Raw genomic sequence first — 22,526 nt, forward strand, 5'->3', positions numbered from 1 at the left:
TTAGGGGCTTCCCTGATGGCTCAGACGGTAAAAAATCTGCCTACAGTGCAGGAGACTCAGGTTCGATCCGTGAGTTGGGAAGATTCCCTGGACAAAGGAATGGCAACCCACTCCAGTATTTTTGCCTGGAGAATCCCATGGACAGAGGAGCCTGGTGGGCTATAGTCCATGGTGTCACAAAAGAGTCGGGCATGATTTAGTGACTAAACAACAACAACTGACTTGAGGGCGGGGTCTTCCCCTTAAAATTTAATATTATCATTTGTTTTATGCAAGACATGTATTTGTTTTAGTTATTCCAGTGTCCAGTGAGCAGACCAAGCAGGGCACGTGTGGATTCAGAGCTGCTATGACACAAGCCCTGTCTCTGGTGATGTAGGAGGAAGGTCCCTTCTGCCACCATGTCACATGACGGAAACATCTGACCTGTGTCAGACCGAAGCGCAGAGAGAAACAGATGGGGCGGCGGGGTGGGGGCGGGGCGGGGTGGGGAGCATCTCTGATTCACACAAAATAATTTCCCTTTGGATAATTTCTGTCTCAGAACTGAAGTCTCTGGCTACTGACTGTCATTTTGAAACTGAATGCCACTTTTGAGTGACTGTTCTGTTTTTTGCACGCCGCAGCCCTTGTCCTCTCACTAGCTTCCCTCCTCCTTTCCACAGCCTGGCCCAGCTTCCTCCAGGCCAGCCTTCCTGTGGCATTGTTGGTGTTATATTTAGATTTGTGAATTCAGCAACTGAAGTCCCTTCCTTCTGTAGAGTGTGTCCACGGTGAAGCTGGCACAGAAGTTTTGGCAAGTCCTTTCCACCGTGGGATACCTCAAGATGCTCCCGAGAGTAAGGTCTCCCCCAGCCCCATTCGCAGATGCAGATATAAGGCCCAGGAGACCCCAGTGCTGGGCTCAGACCACACAGCTCTGAAACTCCTAGTTTTGCCTGTCATCAAGGTCGTCACAGAAGTCTGATGGTGAGAGAGACTTAGGAATATCCTGGGTCAACCTCCTCTTGGAAGGGAGGACATTAACTTCCAAAGAAATTCTGCCATTGTCCCCAGATTAATTTTGAGGATTCCCCCAGCTCTTTCCCTTACATGTTGCTCCATCCTTTCCGCATGTGGTCCAAGTTTCCTGTTCAAGAACCAGCCTTTCCACAGCAGGGATGTGCCCCCCAGTTTATACTGCAGCCCAGAGCCATGCTTACAAGTCCAGGCCCAGAGAGCCAGGCCAGTGGTCAAATGGATAATCAATGGCACCGCAGTGAATGCCTGCACTCACTGAGCATGTATTATGTGCCAGGTACTTTGCGTGTATTATCTCATCTAGCCCTCACAGCCTGATGATATAGGTCCTATTGTTATCCCGTTTTAAAAATAACCACACAACATTAAATTTATGATAACTAGTGTTAAGTGAGTGTACAGTCAGTAGTGTATTCACATACACATTGTATATTCACATTGTTGTAATTATCACAACTTTTATAGTAAGGAAATACTTGCTCAGAGAAGCAATTTGCCCCAGATCCTACATCTAGTAAACAACAGAGCTGGGATTCGAAATCGGGCCGTCCGACTCCAGAACCCATGCTCTCAACCAGCCCTGCATGACGTGTGCTGCCTTGTCTCAGCTTGGCCCCTCACCAGGGTGGATGGCCAGCTTTAGCATGTGCCCCTTTGGGCATCTTCCTCTCTGTCCCTGGAGAAGGCATCCAGTTCCTCCCCCAGCCAAGGGGTGTTTACACTTGCCCCCACTGCTGCCCTGCTACAAGTCTGCCCTGCTCAACTTGTTGCTGGAAAGCTGCGTGGGCTCTGCAGGGCCTGTTTCAGTCTTTAGGGAGGGGCAGAGAAGAAAGAGGAAGGGGCAGAAGGCAGGGGGAAGGAGAAAGAGAGAGGGCAGTACATGCAGGTGGCAGGAAGGAATATGGCGAGGGCTCTCGGGTGCAGAAAGTGCTCGGAAGTAGAGTGCCTGGGCTCAGCTGCAAGGAGACCTGGGTACCTATCCCCATGCGCCCCTCTCATCACCCTAGTCCGAAAGGCCACCTAAGAGTCCTGGAGTGGGGGCATCTGTGCACCTTCCATGTGAGCACCTCACAGCCTGGGTTGTCTTACTAACCACCTAGGAACCAGAGAAAGTAATTTGCAAGTTTCTCCAGACACTGTACCATTTCTTTTTTCCCACTGAGATCTGCAAATACTTTGTGGTTGTCTTTGACGTGTCTAGACGGCAGATCTTAGTTATAAGCAGACAGAAATTGGGCTGACGTGGCACAACCAGGAATAAAGAGGATCCTAATACCCTGAATCCTTTCCAAAAAAAAAAAAAAAATCCTGGTGCACTTTACCCTATCTGAGGCAGCTAGGCATGAGACACGCTGCCCTGACACGGATGAGATGACGGGAAAGTAGGTTACATTAGCTGTACTGAGGTCCTAGGAGATTTGTCCCTTGATGTGACAGCAGAAGTGTCAGGCTCTCAGCACCCTGATTTTAACGGTCTGTAGGGATGTAGCACTTTCCTTCATCTCTCTGTTGCGGGCTCTCACTCACCCACATAGCATGGAGGACCTGGGGTAAAGGGAAACTTCTTCCTAGAATATGTGGAAGCATGTTATGGAAAGCAAAAAAATTCAAGGAGGCTCTTGGGTTTGGAAGAGCCCCTGGAGGTCATGTTATCTAACCCTGTCACTGTGCCGGGCTCTGATTTGTTTCTTGTTCTAGCCAGGTGCTGACAGCTGGAATTTTGTGATGTTTACAGTCTTTCCTGTAACAGCATGAAAATTATTGTGTAAAGCAGATGATTTTCAAATTTGTAAGACTGCATGACAAGTAATTCTAATCATTTTCAGAAAATTCTGAAAATGTAATTTTGGAAAAGGGGTGTGTTTAAAAGAAAAAATTAATCTTAGTTTTTGGGGGTGGGGGGAATGACCCTTGGCTGTGTCTACATGTTACACCCCACTTGTCTGAACAATCATTTCTGTAACTAAAAACAAAGATATTTTCAGGGAGCAAATTTTCAAGGAGAGGATTTGCAAGAATGGTATTTCTGATACATTAAAAAAAATTTGCCTCAAGCTCATTTCTTTGGGATCTGAGTGAAAAAATTATTGGAAAATATCATATGCAGAGATTGAAGTGGAAGGAAGCATTGTCATTCTTAAATGTTTACCATACAGGAACATTTATTAATAATACATTTTTTGTGGTGGGGGGCCACACTTCTTGGCTTGTGGGATCTTCATTCCCTGACCGGGGAGCTAACCTAGGCCCTCCGCAGTGAGAGTGCTGAGTCTCACCTCCAGACCATCAGGGAATTCCCCAATAATGCATTTTTAAAAAATGCTTTGACACAGTATCTAATTGGTCAAACAAAACGATCATGGATCCCCATAATATAATATTTTACAGTAAATATGCAAAATAATTTTATTACCAAAAATTCCTCATTCAACTATTTCAATATTCAACTTAGTGACATTTAGTAAATTCACAGTGCTGTGCAATTACCACCACTATCTCGTTGCAGAACAGTTCATCACCCCGAAAGGAAGCCTCAGACCCACTAAGTAGTTACTAGCAATTTTAAAGCAGATGTTTTTCCCTTACTTTACTTTCGAGGCACACGGATAGCTTTTATTTTAATCATGTTAAGAATTGTTTTCATCATTCATCAAATGAATTCAATTCAGTCATCTGGGATTGTTTGGGCAACTGTGATAATCTGTGGATAGGATGATGATAGGAAATAAAAAAGTTATGTGCTATAAAAAGAGGACTTTGACCTTGAAGAGGGTGTAAAGACAGTTTAAGAAGCAAAATAGTCGCATACATGTAGAGGGCTCAGTTTTCCAGTGATTTGCTGGTGGTGGTGTTGTTCATTCGCTCAGTCGTGTCCTACTCTTTGCAACCCCATGGATTGCAGCCCGACCAGCTTCACTGTCCTTCACTGTCTTCTGGAGTTTGTGCAGACTCATGTCTGTTGAGTCACTGATGCTGTCCAACCATCTCGCCCTCTGTCATCCCCTTCTCCTGCCCTCAATCTTTCCCAGCATCTGGGTCTTTTCCAGTGAGTCTGCTCTTTGCATCAGGTGGCCAAAGTATTGGAGCTTTAGCTTCAACATCAGTCCTTCCAATGAATATTCAAGACTGAGTTCCTTTAGGATTGATTGGTTTGATCTCCTTGCAGTCAAAGGGACTCTCAAGAGTCTTCTCCAGCACAATTAAAAAGCATCTTAAATTAAATTAAAAAGCTCTTCAGCACTCAGCCTATTTTATGGTCCAACTCTAACACCTGTACTTAACTAGTGGAAAACCATAACTTTGACTATATGGACCTTTGTTGGCAAAGTGATGTCTCTGCTTTTTAATACACTGTCTAGGTTTGTCATAGCTTTTCTCCCAAGGAGCAAGTGTCTTTTAATTTTGTGGTTGTGGTCAACATTTGCAGTGATTTTGGAGCCCAAGAAAATAAAATCTGCCACTGTTTCCACTTTTTCCCTATCTGTTTGCTGTTAAGTGATGTGATTGGATGCCATGATCTTAGTTTTTTGAGTGTTGAGTTTTAAGTCAGCTTTTCCACTCAGCTCTTTTATCCTCATCAAGAAGCTCTTTAGGGATCTTCTTGACCCAGAGATCAAACCCTATATTGCAGGCAGATACTTTACCATCTGAGCCACCAGCGTGTTTTCAATTTGGTATTACATTTGCCATTTTCCTTTTTGAAAGTATGTTTTTCATGTTTGTATTTGATTCTACTGTAGTTGTTTGTGCTAAAAAAATGAGTTTCCTTCCCACCTAGGATTGGGTATGGTCATTAATATGCCAAACATGTTTAAAAGGTTATTCTTCACCCTGCAGCTTTTTAATTTTGAACAAAGTAAAGTTGTAAACAACAGCGTAGTCAATGAGGGAGAACATTTCTTTCTACCTTTGAGCTCAGCCCCCTAACCCTGTTATCCAAGCACCTTAGTTTAGAGCCTCCCTTGATTTAGGTGTTGTCTCCCTCCTCTGACCTTTCTCACCTTCTTTTCACCACTTTCCTGAACAATGTTCCCTTCTTTCAACTAACAACCAAAGACTGAGCCACATCTGTGTGGGAAACAGAAGAGCACAGCTCGCTGCCCCCACGATGAGCTGTTAGATTCCGGCCTGGGTGTTAGTGATGGCAAAGAGCTTAATGCCTGAACCTACTACAGCGATATTTAATCTTCAGCCAGGACTCTAAGACACTGCTTTATCACAGAAGGATGTCTCTCTAAGGACACAATTTGGGGCGACAGCAGAGCCCAGGCCAGGAGGGATTTGTGGGACATTCTCTGAACACTTACTCTCTATTTAATACATTTATGGTTACAACACCCCTATTATGTTATATGGGCTTCCCAGGTGACTCAGTGGTAAAGAATCCATGTGCCAATGCTAGAGACGTAGTAGACATGGGTTGGATCCCTGGGTTGGGAAGATCCCCTGGAAGAGAAAAGAGCAACCCACTCCAGTATTCTTGCCTGGGAAATCCCATGGACAGAGGAGCCTGGCAGGCTGCAGTCCATGGGTTCGAAAAGAGTCAGACATGACTGCACAACTGAACATGCATTATGTTATTTATTATTATTCTCATTTTCCTGAAAAGCTGAGGCTAAAAAGGATTAAGTAATCTTCTCAAAGACCAAGACCTATGGAGCACAGAGCAAGTAGTCAAACCTAGGTCTGCCTGATTCCAAAATTCAGCAAAAAAAATACAAACAAAAAAACACCTTTCTGGAGCACTTCTTAAATTATACCACATGGTCCTTTATACTTAGTCTATGCATAAGACTGACTCTGCTCTTTTTAATTATGACTCACTCTCAGATTACATGAACTACTGTGAGAACATTCTTTGAAAAATATATAGTATCATAGGGTACCAAACATGCCTGCGTCAGTGTGAAATTCAAGTTTGGACTTGGAAGCATGTAATAGCATGAAATACTGAGCAATTTTCTGTAGGGCCTCACTGGGATTTCTGACTAGTAAACTATCTGCTTTTTAATTTAAAAAGAGTCTCGGAGAAACATAGAACCCAGATTAAACTAGAATGTTTTATTAGCCAGTAAATAACACAGAAAAAAAAAAGAGGTAGACATGGTCTGCTCCTCCTCCTTACTCACAGGCAAGCATGGAGGCATAGTTCTAGACTGAGCTTTGTTAGTGTGAGCATATATAGGTAACATCACATCTCTGGGCATCTTCCCTGAGGGAGTAGAGAGATGGTTTCTCTGTTTTACCTGCTAAGTAAACCTTTCTGATTTGGAGGCTGGGGAGAGGAGAGCAGGAGGCTTCTTCACTGATGTTTGTGTCCTGACACATTGCAGGGGGAGCAGGTTCAGCCAAGGCTGCTCATGGAACTTGTGACCATCTACATAATTTCCGGGGCCTGGTGTAAAATGAAAATGCAGGGCTCCTAGTTCAGAATTATTGAGAATCCAAGATGACAACCGCAGAGCACTAAGCCAAGCCTGGGGGTCTGTGAGATTGCATGGCCCATGCCTTGAAAACTCAGTGACCTCTGTTGCAGGTTCCCTACACTTCGAGGAGGGTTGAAATCTGGTGGCAATCTAGGACGCCCAGCTAGCCTGCTGGGAGGCAGGGATGCCCTGGGAGTAACGAGCTTCTTTCTCAGCAAAGTGACAGACAGGGAAGCACTTTTCATCTAGGACATGCAACATGTCCCTAAGCTGGCTTCCATGCTTTGCTGTGGAAATGAGCATTGGAACAGCCATGCTGGACTACTTCCAGTTTGGGGACGTAGGCCATGATGCTGTAAAAGGGTTGTGAATACACCTAAGTGGAAAATCAGTCTATAGATATAGCTGCTGATGGATGACCTTTCAGAGGGAGATGAGGCAGGACAGGTAGGAGCAGGCAGATTAGACCTGGAGGAGCAGCGGCAAGGGAGGAGCTATGGGGAGCAGGCAGTCCCCAACTGTAGCACTAAGTTCACGTGTGGGAAGGAAGACATAAGCCTGCCGGCTGAGGAGTGTAGAACTGGGGATGGGAGCGCATGACCCAGAAAGAGGCTCAGCCCATAGCAGGAGGGGTGTCTCCCTGAGAGAGGGTATCCATCGCAGGCCAGGTGACCCATGTACCAATGTCATTTGCTTCCTTGCAATGTGCTAGGGACCCTTAAGGTCAGTGGGACCTGGTAGACAGCAAGCCAGGGTCACACTTCAGGATTCACAGCTCCTTTGATCTTGAGGCAGGACCTGGATGGGGGCTGGAATTCCACCAATCTGCAGCGGGGACCCATTTCTGGAACAATGAGTGTGCCATCCTCTTAACCTCTAATTGTGTGCTTGGCTCCTGGAGGCTAAGGAAGCCCAGCAAGTACATGGAATGAGAAAACTGAAGCTGTTACAGAGAGCTTAGATATCAACACCTAACAGAGCAAATAGAGAGATGCAGGGTCATCTTAAAGAAGCAGAATGGTTCCAGGTCAGTTGAGATTTAAAGGACCTGGCAAATCCAAATCACAAGGCAAGACATGCAATGTGTCCGATGGGGAGGCAATGGTAGCCCCAATGACCACTAGCCTACAAAATCAGAGTCTACCTGATATTTATCCTAACGCTCGTGGTTTCTACTCAAGTTGCCCAGTCTACTTAAAGAGGTAGAAACAGAGTACTCCAAGGTTGACCTGATGTCTGGAAATCTTTTCCTGCTTTCATTTCTCTACTTAGGAGAGAAGAACATATGTTTCAGTGATTCATGTCGTTCCTGGCATCTAGCTTTGTTTGACACTAAAAATTCTTTCAAAAACAACTCATTGACATACAGACTCAAGAACTTCTGGACTTTCTGCTTGGCAACCCCTGACCGAGATCAGAGGAAAATCAGTCTAGCAAGCAGAGGCCACATCAATGACAAAGATATGTATTATATACTCTAAACTTTAATACATACTGCACTCTAAGTACATACAAGTGAATCTGTGCTTCTCATTCTACATAAAATTCATTCCACTTGATTTGAATTAGAGTTTTCCAACTATAGCACTGTTGACATTTTTGTGCCAGATTAATACTTTGCTGTGAGGATCGCTCTGCACAGTTCAGGATGTTCAACAGTGTCCCTGGCATCTGCCAACTACATGTGAGCAGCAACCCCACCCCACGTGTGATTGTCAGATGTCCCTGGAGGGCAAAATTGTCCCTGGTGGAGAACCACTGATCTAAATGACGCAGCTATGTCTGGGGGAAGAGCAGGGTAAGACAGCTTCTATGGGGTTAATTAAAAAGCCAAAGAAAAGCCATCCAGTGTTTCAATTTTTCTATAATAAGCTATTACTTAATTTCTTTTTTTTCTTATTCATGTTCTTTAACATGCCCAGATGCCTTGATGTCATCACAGGAGGGTGATAGTAAGATCTTTGAAAATGCACCAAACAAGCAAATTCTTCACAGAACAGATGAGCTTAATTATCTGTGGGGAAAAACCAAGAGATTGTAAATGTGTGCCTAAAACACTTGGGTGCCAGCCCAATCTCTTCCCATCCAGTGATGTAAGAGGCAGGGCTGGGATGTAATTGTAGCTCAGTTCTCAGAAACCTAATTAATTGTATCATAGCCCATTTGGGAACATATTCATGAAGAGGAAGGAACTGTTCAGTCATGGCACACCTTGCTCAGATGATCATTGGATCCAGGAGAGAGGGCGCCTTGAATATGTAGAGTCTGGTTTAGGGTTTTCCTGGCAGAGCTGTGCCTAGATGAGAGTGGATGAGAAAGAGCGCCTTGAGGTTTCCTAGCTGATGGTCCTGAAATCCACAAACACTAAGCAAATTTCTAATGTGGCTCCCATATAGCTTGCTCATGAGAAGAAAGAGACCTGTCTGAGAATTCCACCCATTGGTAGGACACAAGTTAGCCCAGTTGAGCAGGTTCTCAGCTGACATAGTGCAGGTGAGCCGTGGGAAGAGAATAGGGAATCATACTTCCTGGGAACTCTATCTTATCTCTGACATTAGATGCTGTGCTTCCTCTGCACCCTCTCATATCAGCACTGGCCTCTGACCTAAAACTTATAAAAAATGATAAGAGCGATGTCCAGACACACTTGTATTCAGGCTGAGCTCTGTCCACCATGATGAGCCCCTGGGCATCTTTCTGCTCTGCTTGCCACTCCAGTTTAAAGGGGGTTGGATCTACTACCATGAGTAGGAAGAGACGTAACAAACAGTCACTCGTGAAGGGTGGGTTGAAGTACCGATTGTTGTGTTTACTTTTTATTTACTCATTATACTGACCATATGACAAATATTCTGGGTACTTTAGCCCATGTCTTCAGAACACACCTGTGAGGAAGGTATCTCTAGCTTTATTTGACAGTTGAGGAAACTGAGGCTTAGAGAAGTTGAGTGACATCATCAGGACCCACAGCTAGTAGCTGGCAATTGGAACCCTTCCCTTTTGGGCACCGGTTGCTTTGTCCTTCTAAAATACATCATAGCTATCTTCTGGATGATGTATCTGGATGCTGTCTAGTTGAATCCTCTGACCCTAGTGTTCAGAGTTGGACAGTTTTCAAAAAGTTTGTAAGAAAAGTGTTTGAAAGCATTTTGAAAACTATCTCAAATAAGTTGATCATTCCATTAGGACATATTTCCTGAAGGTCACGGGATGAAATGGTAGCCTCAGAAGATGTAACATTTCAAGTATGGTTTTCATGCTTTAAGGACCACACAGCATCAGAGCTGAGAGGGACTTTGAGAATAATCAGATCCAAACTTCTCATGTTGTAGCTAGGGGACACAGGGGTGATGAGGAGCTATCCAGGAAGGGGTGGTAGAAAAAGAAAGAAAAGTGCATATATGGAAGTATCGTGAAGTAAAGACTAGAGGGTGTGGTAGATGAGTGGAAGTACAGAAGGCAGGATGAATCAGACTTAGGGTTAATGGTGACACCATTGACAGAAACAGAGAGGGCCACAGAGGAAGCTAGTGACAGAAAGGTGAAAAGAAGATAAATTTGTTTCTGAAGAAGTGAACAGGAAAAGTCAAGTTACTGGAAACTCCAGTTGAGGATTCCAAGACCTGAGAAGAAAAGTCATGTCCCAGGGTCTGTCAAATAGGATCTCTAAGTGAAAGCCCTCGTTGTGAGACCCAGACACCCATGACAGGGCTCTGTCATGCTTGACAGTTTATTAGCCGCTTAGATGAAGGCAGAGAAAGGGTGTTTGTCACGTCTACAGTCCATGCAAAGCTAAATGCCACAGATGTCAGAATCAACAGGTAAAATAGCCAAAATAGCTAAAAAGAAGAACTGAAACTGACATGAAATTTATCAAGGATCCATGTAAAGTGCTTTTTTTCTGTTCAGAAAGTCAACTGCACACCTATAGAATTAATAAGAATAACAATAAAGGTACTAAATAACCACCATTTTTCAATTCAATAATTATTGTGTGCCAGGATCACTCTAATCCTTGCAGCAGCCCTTTGAGATTGGTGCTATTACTATCTCTATCTTTTTAGCTGAAGAAGCTGGGACCAGGAAGTTTAAATAGTTTCCTAATGTCACACATATGTTAATTTGACTGAAAAATACCATATTCTTACACCAGTAAGATAAGGATTAGGGAGACTTGGCTTATCCATGCCTGTGTCAAAGACTTTTCACATTTGTAAAAATAAGTGAATATATATTTGTGGGGGCTAGAAAGAAAAATACACAAGCACAGGTGATGAGTCAAACTCAATGTTTTGTGGCAGCCTGGATGGGAGGGGAGTTTGGGGGAGAGTGGATACATGTATATGTATGACTGAGTCCCTTTGCTGTCTACCTGAAACTATCACAACATTCTTAATTGGTTATACTCCAATATAAAATAAAAAGTTTAAAAAAGTATATGTAAAACATAAAAATTCCTTCACAAACTAGTTTCACTAACTTGAAAGAAATACAGTCAGTGTCATTCAGGATTGTAAATGTTGAAACGTTTACCCAGAACAGTAATATTTTTGTGAACAGGAATATTTACTGTGGAAGGATTGAGACCTCAGGTCTGAGGTGCTTTTCTGGTGGTATTGTTAACTTATAAAATCCAGGGAAAATCATGGCTGAGAATCAACTAAAAGATTCTGTACATTTTTGGACTCCCAAGAACAGAGAAACCAACTTCATATAGTGCCTCAAGGGGAGAAAAAAATCAAGAATCTGTGCTCACACATTTCTGTGGTCACGTACAATGGAGCCACTTCGCTTTTTTCAACTCTTCAGTAGTAGGAACTCAGACTTGACTATTCATCCCCAGCTGTCCATCTCAGAAGGCCCATCTGGAACCTTCTGTTTCTCCTTCATTTTGAGACTCTCCGCTTTCCTTCCAATCTTTCCTGCCTTCCTTTCCTGGTTGATTTTGCTTTTTCTTCCTCCTTGTCACTCCTGCCTCTAATTTCTTTTCAGCCCTAGATCAAGGTCATCCCTTTTACACTCCCTCCCCCCAAGAAGGACACTCACTACCTCTCTATTTTTTTCTGGCTAATAATTTAAGCAAAGTATGTTTAAGTGTTGATAAACCTAAGAGTATGAACTCAGCTCTTCACTTATACTGTCATTCAATGCCAAATAATTGCACAGTTGTCAATCTTCTGAAGTGATGCTAATCAGTCAAGACAGAGGATGCAAACCAAAAGGATCAAGAATTCATTTACCTATGCCCGGCCATCCCATCTAGTTACAGCAAAGATTTTAAATGGTGCTTCAGGTTCATTGTATTTACAATTTCATTTCTTTGAAAAGTTCCACATCAACAGGGCACATTTTATCAGAACGTCAATTCTGTAAAAATAACTCAGTCACCTAGTGGGGAAAAAAAGTTACTTATGCCCTGCCATCCCATCTAATTACAGAAAAGATTTTAAATGGTGCTTCAGGTTCATTGTGTTTACAATTGAATTTCTTCGAAAAGTTCTACATCAACAGTGCACATTTTGTCAAAACAGGTCAATTCTGTAAAAACAACTTAGTCACCAAGTAGGGGAAGAAAAGTTACTTCTGCCTGAGCAGATGAATGTAGTATATGATTATCCACAATACAGTTTCAGTTTTCCACCCTCTAATCTATGGTTGTATGTTGTCTGTTGATGGCTCTGTGGCAAAGCTGGACTTTGTCCCTGAGGGCACAATTGTAAAGTAATTTAGGTTCTATTGCCCTCCTCTATTTAAAATCTCATCTGGATTTCCTGGAAGAAGTTCTAAAACTTAGTACAGCCCTAGGTTATGGAATATCCCTGAAAAGGACCTTCTAAACCTTCTTGTTCATTTGAGAGAAACCCTCAAAGTTTCTCGGTCATGATTCTTCCTTCCGTCTCCCTTCTCACTGCTCTGCCCCAAGTCCAGGCCTGCAGCATTAGAGGCTTGGGTTACTTTAGCTGACCCCCTCTCACCGAGCATCCTTGACAACCTCCCTTAAGCCTGTTGGCATGACACCTGTAACAGTGTAAACTGTTTTCCAGCTCTTTGTGGCCAGAGCCCTCACAATCCTTTGTGATATGGCTGCATCCTATGTGTCTAACCTCATCAGGAGCTTCTGGTCCCACATGCCTACTCTACAGCCTCTGTTGGGAAGGAAGTTCTCATCATCCTACAAATGGACATACTCAAGTCCAGCTCCAAGCGTCCAGTTCCCCAACTTCTTTTTATCTTACATGCCTCTCAAAGACTAGCTCTTTATTTATTTTGTTTTATTGAGGTAACATTGGTTTATAATATTATGTCAGTTTCACATTTACAACCTTATATTTCCTACTTCTATATACATCATAGCATGCTCACCACCAAAAATTTAGTTTCCATCCATCACCATACACTTGATTTCTTTTACCCATTTCAGCCCCCCACCCTGTCCCCTGCTCCTTCCCTTCTGGTCACCACTACTTGGCTCTCCATATTTATATGTTCATTTTTATTTGGTTTGGTTTGTTCATTTACTTTGACAAAGCCTAGTGCTTGATGCATCCTCTCTGTTAAAACTTCTCCGGCTACTCCGATTCATTTCTTACACTCATTGGGTCACTTACTACTTGCACATTACTACTTACTATTTTATCTGCCCCCTCCCACGATGGTGTAGCAATGTGAGACCAAGGGCAAGACCTTCTTGTCTCCCATTAGGGCCGGTCAAACAGCAGCACTTACCAACATGCCCTCAAAGGGACTGACTGCAGCCATGCTGCCTCTTGATTCTAGACCAGCAGTTCGTTTCAAACTATCATTTACCAAGGGCCTACCTGGTATATAACCCATATTATAACTGTCAAGGACTGTCCCTTGGCCATTCCCAGGCTAATTGCCCTTAAATTCTGTCTCAACAACCCTAATTCTGTAGCTCCTTATCATTTATGGTAACTTCCTCACTACACGTGTCACATCAACCCATGAAAAAATAAAGTTCAAATGGTAGCTGAAATATAAAACACTCATCGAACACCTCAAAGTTCCCATGTCCAAAAGTCTTGATATTGTTACAGTGAGACAAAAAGAAAATCTTCAAAATAAAAATTTGGAAAGTCTTTTTTTTTTTTTTTTTTTCCATAGCTCAGAGGAGTTTCTTGGTTCTTGCCCCTTGGGTCACTTCTGGTTTATTTATTCTTCCTAAGTGGTTTATTTAATCTTTTTATAGATAATTGTTGCACTGACATGAAGACACTGGAAAAATAGATCTAATCTCCCCCAAAACAGTTGTGATATATAGCCACAAAATAAATGAGATAGTAAAACTATAATTAATACAAATTATTACAACAATCCTTAGCATTAAATAAAAATCCACAATGAAAACTTTCAGTATTCAGATTAAATCAAACTTTTTTTTAGAAAAGCTTGTGCTTAAAGTCTCCAAGCTGACCACTGGTAGAATCTAAGCCCTTGGCTTTTCTTTTTTTATTGTCTCTTCAAAGCTTTACATTTTAATCCACCGCTGGCAAAGTCAGCTAAAATAAGCCCACTTGTTCCTACACATTTCTTTAAAAACACAGTCTACTTCCCTATAGCTACTGGCACTCGGCTTTCTTAGAACAAGCAAAGAATCCCAGCATTTCAGTATTTCTGATATGCTGTAAAATCATTGAAAAAAAAAAAAAGGAGAAGAAGAAGGAAAAGTATTGGATGGCAAAAATCTTACCTCAACTTCTGACTGGCGGGGACAGTTATTTTATTAAGCTTATCCATTCTTTTTGTAACTATACGAGTCACAAATCACTGTCCAGTGGTCACGTCAGCAGTCCCTGGCCGTCCTCGGGAGTAGCATGGTAAGCCTGTGATCTCAAGGGTCCCAGTCACTTGAGTCTGATTTCTGAGAGTGCAGCCTGCTGGCAAACACCTCTGTACTAGGGAGAAGTAAAACTTGCTCGAGCACATAGTCAAGTTTCATGTTTCTACATAATCATGTGATCTGGGTAGCCAGCCAGCTTGGCTGATTACTCTACATTGTGTAAACTTTAATAGTGAAACCTATTGGACATGCAAATTTCCTTTGAGCTGCTTTCTTTTATAACCAGATTTGTAACCAGGTCAGGACAAGCTTCTGACTGGTCACTACTTCCTGTTGTCCTGAACACATATAGCCCTTGTTTTCAGCAGGTGTCATGCTGTCCCCTTCCAGGGCTCAAGGAAAAGCAGAATAATCATTTCCATCTGAAAGTCTCTTTGGGACTTCCTGCTCATTTGCCTAAAGTCGTGGATAAGCTTTTCCACTTAAAGGATCATTCTATGAAAATGGCATTTTTGTGCAGTTTCTCTTCACTCTGCTCCCCCACATATTTTAAAATAAATATCAAGTGGTAACAGTTTACTTCAAGAGTTAGAATTTAGTTATCCTGAAGATCTATGTCAAATGGGAAGACAATTGTCTAGGTACAGTCGTTAGGGATAAAGACAGGAGATCTGGGAAAGGGGAGAGGTGGTCCACTGTACAGTGTGGGTACCTTATCAGGTTGATGGTGTCAGGAGGTGTGCTGATATCCAGATGCTATCAAACAAAATCAAGATGTACCCCAAAGTCAGCTGAGAACAAATCTGACAACTTTCCAACAAGGCTGTTCTGACATCAGGCCTTTCGGAAGTCCCCTGAAAGGCAGGTGCCACTCTCCTCACTGCCTTTGTCCCCTCCTGCCCTCACCGCCTGCTCACTTTTAGCCCCTTACCAGACCCAGTGACGACCAGACATGGGAGCAGTAAGGGGTATCCCGGAACAGTGTGGGGAAACACACCTGCATGGGCTGAACCCATCCCAAGGGGGCCACTTCCCTCCTGGAAGACTTGACAGTTCTTTTTTTACCTCTTCTGAAACCTTCAATCTTGTCTGTCGTTTAGAGAGCAGGAGGCAGTTTAGGGTCAGGGAGGAAGAAAATGAGAAAGACCGTTCCCTTTGTACCTGGACACTCTTCCTTGTCTCCAGCAGGAATGCTCTGCTCATCTTTATGAAGTTGGCATATGTTTCCCACATGTATCCAGGTGACCAGTCCTCTCCTGGGCCTGAAAAACACACAGAAAGGGCCGAGCAGAGCGATCCCTGTTACCGCTCCTGTTACAGACCCAAGGTCTGGCTGAATGGAGAGAAGGGAGGAAGAGGCAAAAAACGAGAGAGCTGGAGGAAAAGGCAGGGGGGAGGGGAGGGGTGTGGGGGGCTGGGGGCGGGGAGGAAGAGGCGGAAGAGGGGAAAAAGAGAAGGAGGACGGTAAGGCAGCAGTGGCGATGGGAAATGGATGTGGTAGATGGATCCCTTTCCTCCTGTGCTTCTTTGTCCACACAGAGGTTCTGTATTTCTCCAGGTAAATCTTGATTATTCACATTCATGTACTGCCTATGGATTTCTAGCTCAACCTGATGGTCAGGAGCAGAGTCCTCAGGGCTATTGAAGGGTGGGGCCCTTCTGCTCAGCCAAACTATACGGAATTCGCCAGGCTAGTAAGAGAGCAGATCATCTTTCATGAGAAATGTATAAATGCTTGACTCATCTGATTGTTTATTTCCCCCAAAATGCAGCTCAGTTTTCTTGCAATGTATCTCAAAGGAGTTCTAGATCTTCATCCCTCCTCTCCTCACAGTTCTTAACTGGAAGGAACTAGTGGACCAGGAGGGTGAAGGCACGTAGAATGTCATCAGGATCAGGGAAAATGAGCTCCACTGAATGGGATGGTAATCATCTTGTTCCTTCTAAATTACTGTAAAGTGCACCCCATTGGCTGCTTTGCTCTCAACCAACAACTCTATTCAGCACCTGGGCTGGCAACTTATTTCCCCAGAGAAGAAGACCAAGAGCAAGAGTTACACTTCTGCTTTTTCTTTTTACAGCCACTTGTCTTTCTTCTTTTTACTGTATCTAGTCTGACATGATAAAAATGAGAGTCTGCTTTTCCAGACTGGACATTTTATCCCATGTGGTATGTAGCATGATAACCATGATGTTCCAAACTGGCAGGACTGCTGTGCAGCTCTAATCAGCTTCCCATGAAGGTCCATGCAAGCATGGAAATGGAAGACACCAAGTCTAAGCTGATAACTTGTGAACGGAATGAGACCACACAACGTGGTTTCTTTCCATAGCACGTGGAGATCGACAAAGCATGATAAACACTCAGTCTCGGTCTACACAGCACAGTGAACATGAAAACTAATTAATTACTATTAATAGATGAAAATGGATAGTACCAACCTTAAAGAAAATTTGGAGCTCCTATACATGGCCGATATAAATGTAACCAGGTACAATCACTTTGGAAAAAGCTTAGTATTAGCTAAAACATTTGATGGGATACATACCAATGACCAGCATGAGTTCATGACATATCACTGTGTCAGAACACTCAAAGTATACCATGTATGCCAAGGTCATATGCAAGAATTGTCACTGAAACACCCTTTCTAATGGAAAATGAAGCAACAGTGGGAACAACTCAATTGCCCATCAATGAGAAAATGAATAGATTAACTGTGGCATATTCATGTAATTCAATGGTGAAAATGAGTGAACTACAATTGATCAGCACGGATAAATAACAAAAATAATCTGAGCAATAAAGGCAAGTTAAAGAAGATCATACAGCATGATTCCAGTTATGTTAAGGTCTGTTCGTGTTCGAGCTTGGTCATGTCTGACTCTTTGCAACTCCATGGGCTGTAGCCCACCAGGCTCCTCCAAACATGGAATTTTCCAGGCAAGAATTCTTGAGTGAGTTGTCATTTCCTACTCCAGGGGTTCTTCCCAACCCAGAGATTGAACGCACATCCCCTATGTCTTCTGCATTGCAGGCGGTTCTTTACCCACTGAGTACATTAAGGTTCAATTCAGTTCAGTTCAGTCACTCAGTTGTGTCCAACTCTTTGCAACTCCTTGGACTGCAGCACACCAGGCTTCTCTGTCCATCACCAACTCCCAAAGCTTGCTCAAACTCATGTCCATTGAGTCAGAGATGCCATCACACTACAGTTCAAAAGCAAGCATTCTTCAACACTTAGCTTTCTTTATAGTCCAACTCTCACATCCATACATGACTACTGGAAAACCATAACTTTGACTAGATGGACCTTTGTTGGCAGAGTAATGTCTCGCTTTTTAATATGCTGTCTGGGTTGCTCATAGCTTTTCTTCCAAGGATCAAGTTTAAAGATATATAAAACTAATTTATTACTTAGGATATATGGTCAAACCAAGGGAGGGAATGATAAATGCAAAATTCAGGTGAATGGTTACCAGGGAGTAGAATTGGAGGGAAGGTATACACAGGACTTCAAAGGCAATGGTAGTGTTCTATTTCTTAAGTTGTGTGGTGGGTCTATAGGTACTTGTTGCAGGTATTAAATATTTAGCTAAAATATGTAAAATAACATCTGCTCTGGAGCTATGGGGCAAAGCCAGGACAACCGCCGCTGCCCCACCCCACAAGTCTCAGTTAGTCCCGTGAAATGATGAGGTTTGAGAACAAGAAGACATAATACTGGAGTCTGGGGATGAGACCAACCAGCACTGGTTTCTCTTGGGCTCTTTTCCATGCCTACAAAGGTCCATGTATTCAAAGTTATGGTTTTTCCAGTAGTTGTATATGGATATGAGAGCTGGGCAATAAAAAAGGCTGAGCATCGAAGAATCAATGCCTTCAAATTGTGCTGGAGAAGTCTCTTGAGAGTCCCTTGGATGGCATGGAGATCAAATCAGTCAATCCTAAAAGAAATAACCCTGAATATTCATTGAAAGGACTGATGCTGAAGCTGAAGCTCCAATACTTTGGCCACCTGATGAGAAGAGCCAACTCATTGGAAAAGACCCTGATGCTGAGAAAGATTGAAGGAAGGAGGAGAAGGGGATGATAGAGGATAAGATGGTTGGGTGGCATCATTGACTCAATGGACATGAGTTTGAGCAAGCTCCAGGAGATGGTGAAGGACAAGAAAGCCTGGCGTGCTGCAATCCATGGGGTCACAAAGAGTAGGACACAACAGAGAGACTGAACAACAAATTTTCCATGTATCCATTAATGACAACTAACAGCATGCTTCTCGAATGTTTTTATGTCCCTGTACTATGATACCAATCATTTTACATGTGAAGAAATTGATTCATAGAGAGGTTAAGTAACTGGCCGAAAGTTCCACCACTCTTCAGTGTTGGGATTCAAACCTGAGCTTGTTTCCATAGTCTAAGCTGACAATCGCAGAGTTTTGCCATCACAAGAGAGATCTGTGATTCGGCAGAAGGCCCTGCCCTGACATCGAGGTATCACCTTAACCATGACCTCCGGGGAAATCACTTAATCTCCTCAACTTCAATTTCCATCTTTAGTGGATGAGAAAGGGTATTCAAGGAGAGTTCAGACTCCTTCTGACTTGGCATTTGAACATGGGCCCATGTGTACAGAAATTGGTTTCCATCAGTGGAAACACTTTCATAGCTTCCAGAAGAGATGCCTTTGATGGACTATGCTAGGTTGCTTCCCAAAGTGAGGCCAGTTGGTTGTGGCAGTTGACAGAGCCTTGGAAGTAGTCCAAGTCCTCACTGAAACTGGAAGGTCAGCCACGGTTCACTCCCTCTGGTCTGCCACCCACCTGCTGATGGCTTTTCCCCTGCCAGGGCTGGTTTAGGCAAATTGCCAAAGGAAGTAGGCAAGGTGTGGCAATGAGACTATGCAGTGTGGCTCTTTGGTTCTAATCATAACCTATCCCCATGAAGATTAGCCCCACAACAACTCTATGAAGGGGGTACTATTGTGATTCACGATGTGAAGTCTGAGCCTCAGATAGGTGACAGCACTTACCTAAGGCCACTCAGTCTTCATGATCCATGAGCCAGGGCCCTTTAACCCCCAAACCATTCACTTTCTTTCCTCTGTACTGGCCCCCTTTCTTGGGCTGGGGTTGGGGAAGCTGTCATATAGGAACAGTGGCCCTGGTGGCTTTCTGACACCTGCAGGCTCAAGTGGCAGGAGCTTGCCGTTGGTCAGGCCCATGCCTCATTAGTTGGCCAGTGCCAGTTAAGGGCCCAGATGGAGGAAGATCTGGGAGGAAGTTAGGGAGCTTGGGTAAACCACCGGCGAAAAATAACAGAAGAGGCCAAGGAAAGGCCAAGAGAAAACAGGAAGTGAGGCAGATGCTGCTCATGGTCTATCTGCTCTCCTTTGTGGGGAAGGGGCAGGAAGGGAGGAAGAGGGAAGGAAACAGCACATCTGTGACTTGAACAAATGGGCAAAGGCTCTTTGAAGCTCGAGGCTTCACTTTTGTGAGACAAATCAGTTCCCTATTTTATCTGTCCAATAAACTAAATATTCTTTTCAAAAATTTATTATTTATTTTATTTTTGCCTGTGCTGGGTCTTTGTTGCTGTGTAGGCTTTCTCTAGTTGTGGCTAGACTCTAGTTTCATGCATGGGCTTCTCATTGCGGTGGCTTCTCTTATAGCAGAGCACGGGCTCTAGAGCTCAGGCTTCAGTAGTTGTGGCACACAGGCTTAGTTGCCTCCCGGCGTGTGGAATCCTCCCAGACCAGGGATAGAACCCATGTCCCCTGCATTGGCAGGCAGATTCTTTACCACTGGACCACCAGGGACGTCCTAAACTCAATATTCTGTATATCAAATTGCCTGGAGTGCAGTGTCTGTTTTACGAGGGGAACAACTTAGAAGAAAACAGTCCAATAGTCAGTCCTAGTCCTCGGTCAGTAAGAGCATTACAATAGCCTGTTTTTAGGACAGACAACTCCTTGCCCATGTCTCACCTTCACCTTCTCCCTTGCCTTCAGCCCACAGAGCCAGTCTGCCAACAAGACTTTCCTTTGTAATCTTTCCGCCTTCGCCCTGCTCTCACTCCAGCCTACATCCTCACCTGATCACTGCTCAGCCTCCTGCTTCTTCTCTGTGGTGAGATGCACACCCATTCTCATTCCAGGCTATGTTTCCAACAAATGACTCTTAAGAAGGATTTCAGAGAGTTTTTCTTTCTTTTAGAACCAAGTATGAATGTCACTCATGCCCTGCCACTGAGTCTCACCTTGGGGATCCATTTTATTCCTGACTAATTTCCTGCACATGACCATCCTTTTGGGCAGACTGGTTCTCAAACATCCACTCTCATCAGTCACATGGACCAGCCACCAGCCAGAAACTGCCATCCAAAGGCAAGGTGGGAGGCAGATATGTGGGGTCCTAGACAGTCAAGAGGTCAGGTCTTCCCTGTTAGTCAGGGCCACGAAGAAGCCAGAGAGCAGGCAAGGGTGGAGAGGCTTTGTCCAGGGAATGGGTACATCAGAGAAGTAGAAAGCCAAGATAAGGCTCAGAGCCTGCAGGGGTTGAGGTCCTGGATGCCAGAAGTCCTTGGTAACAGATGTGGTGACTGTTGATTAGAATTTTCTATTACCTTTTATCTGAAGCTTGACTAGTCTCCTAATCTTCTTACGCAAACAGTCCATCTAGATTCAGAGGGCACCCAATAAAAGCAGGCTTGAGCAAATGGGGAGACAGTTCATGTTCTTGCATAGAATGACTCGACATCATGAATGGCATTACCTCCAATTTAATGTATAAGTTTAATGTGATGCTGAGAAAAGTAGCAAGATCCTCTTCTCCGACCATGCCAGAGACAAGTGGACACTACACTTCCTCTGTTTATAAAAACAAGCAAAAATTGCCAAGACATCTCTGACAAAGAAGATCAAGGGAGTGGAAGGAGACAGACCTTTCATATTTAAAGCACGCTATGTGTGCATGCATGTATGATAAGTTGCTTCAGTCAGTCAGTCAGTTCAATCGCTCAGTCATGTCTGACTCTTTGCGACCCCATGGACTGCAGCACACCAGGCTTCCCTATCCATCACCAACTCCTGAAGCTTACTCAAACTCACGTCCATCGAGTCGGTGATGCCCTCCAACCATCTCATCCTCTGTCGTCCCCTTCTCCTCCTGCCTTCAATTTTTCCCAGCATCAGGGTATTTTCAGTCATGTCCAACTCTTTTGTGACCCCATGGAATGTAGCCCACCAGGCTCCTCTGTCCATGGGATTCTCCAGGCAAGAATACTGGAGTGGGTTGCCATGCCCTCCACCAGGGGATCTTCCCTACTTAGGGATCAAACCCGCATCTCTTGCATTTCCTGCGTTAGCAGGCAGGTTCTTTACCACTAGAGCTACCTGGGAAGCCCAAGGTATGCTATGAAGCCTCTTTAATAAAAATGGCATGGTATTTCTGCATGACCACTGGAACTAAAGAGAAAGTGTAGACACAAATCAGAAAAATGTAAGGAGATTAATTTTTATGAATGTGGCATACCTAATAGGAGAAAGCTGGACTTTTTAATAAGCAGGGCAATTGCAAAGCCACTTAGAAAAAAGATAAAACTTACATTTATACCTCAAACCATTTGACAAACTCCCAGTGGATCAGAAATCTAACTATAAAAATAAAACCATACCTGTACCAAAAGAAGACACTGTTAGATTTTTTGTAACCATATCTATGACTTAAAATCCAGAAGCAATCAGAGAAGCATTAATAAATTTAACTAGAAAAGCATAAAGAACTTTTTCATGGGGGAAGAAAGTATTATCAACAATATCAAAAGACAAAGGACAAATTGGGAGTAAAGAATTGCCTCATGGGTCACAGATAAAAGGTTAATCTCGCTAGTAGATAAAGACTTACTAAAAAAGTGAGATGGAAAAAAGTGGGCAAAACCCAAGACTTTGAAAAGCCTTTAGATGGATGAAAAGATGCTTAATCCATCTCCTATTAAGAGAAAGTTTATAACCAGAACATATAGACGTTTACGTATCAGATTTTAAGAGTCTGAAAGTCTGATGACAGGAGCTTCTTAGGAAACAGGCACTCTTTGCTAATAACATGTTACAATCCTCATGGAGGGGAATTGGGGATATCTAACTTTAGAATAGATGCATTGACCTTGTAACCCAGCAATCTCAATTTGAAGACCCTCTCCTGAAGATACACTTTCACATACACATGTGTGCAACATCTACAGAGAATTATTTATTTTAGTTTTATTTGCAGCAA

General features: G+C 43.4%; 1 protein-coding gene across 4 annotated transcripts in view; it reads right to left on the reverse strand.

The window, feature by feature from the left end:
- Window positions 1–14,412, reverse strand: part of BLNK (B cell linker) — a 78,671-nt gene extending 64,259 nt beyond the window's left edge. For 2 of the 4 annotated variants that reach the window (XM_043926654.1, XM_043926653.1), the window contains exon 1: window positions 14,158–14,380. In XM_043926654.1, coding sequence (XP_043782589.1) covers window positions 14,158–14,204 — 47 coding nt within the window. In that variant the 5' untranslated portion in view covers window positions 14,205–14,380. Of the gene's footprint in view, window positions 1–14,157 lie in introns of all 4 variants that reach the window. The other 2 variants (XM_043926655.1, XM_043926652.1) reach the window with 2 other exon arrangements.
- Between the last annotated feature and the right edge of the window lie 8,114 nt (window positions 14,413–22,526).

The sequence above is a fragment of the Cervus elaphus genome, chromosome 15 (genome assembly GCF_910594005.1).
Source record: "Cervus elaphus chromosome 15, mCerEla1.1, whole genome shotgun sequence".
In the NCBI taxonomy this organism is placed as follows: domain Eukaryota; kingdom Metazoa; phylum Chordata; class Mammalia; order Artiodactyla; family Cervidae; genus Cervus; species Cervus elaphus.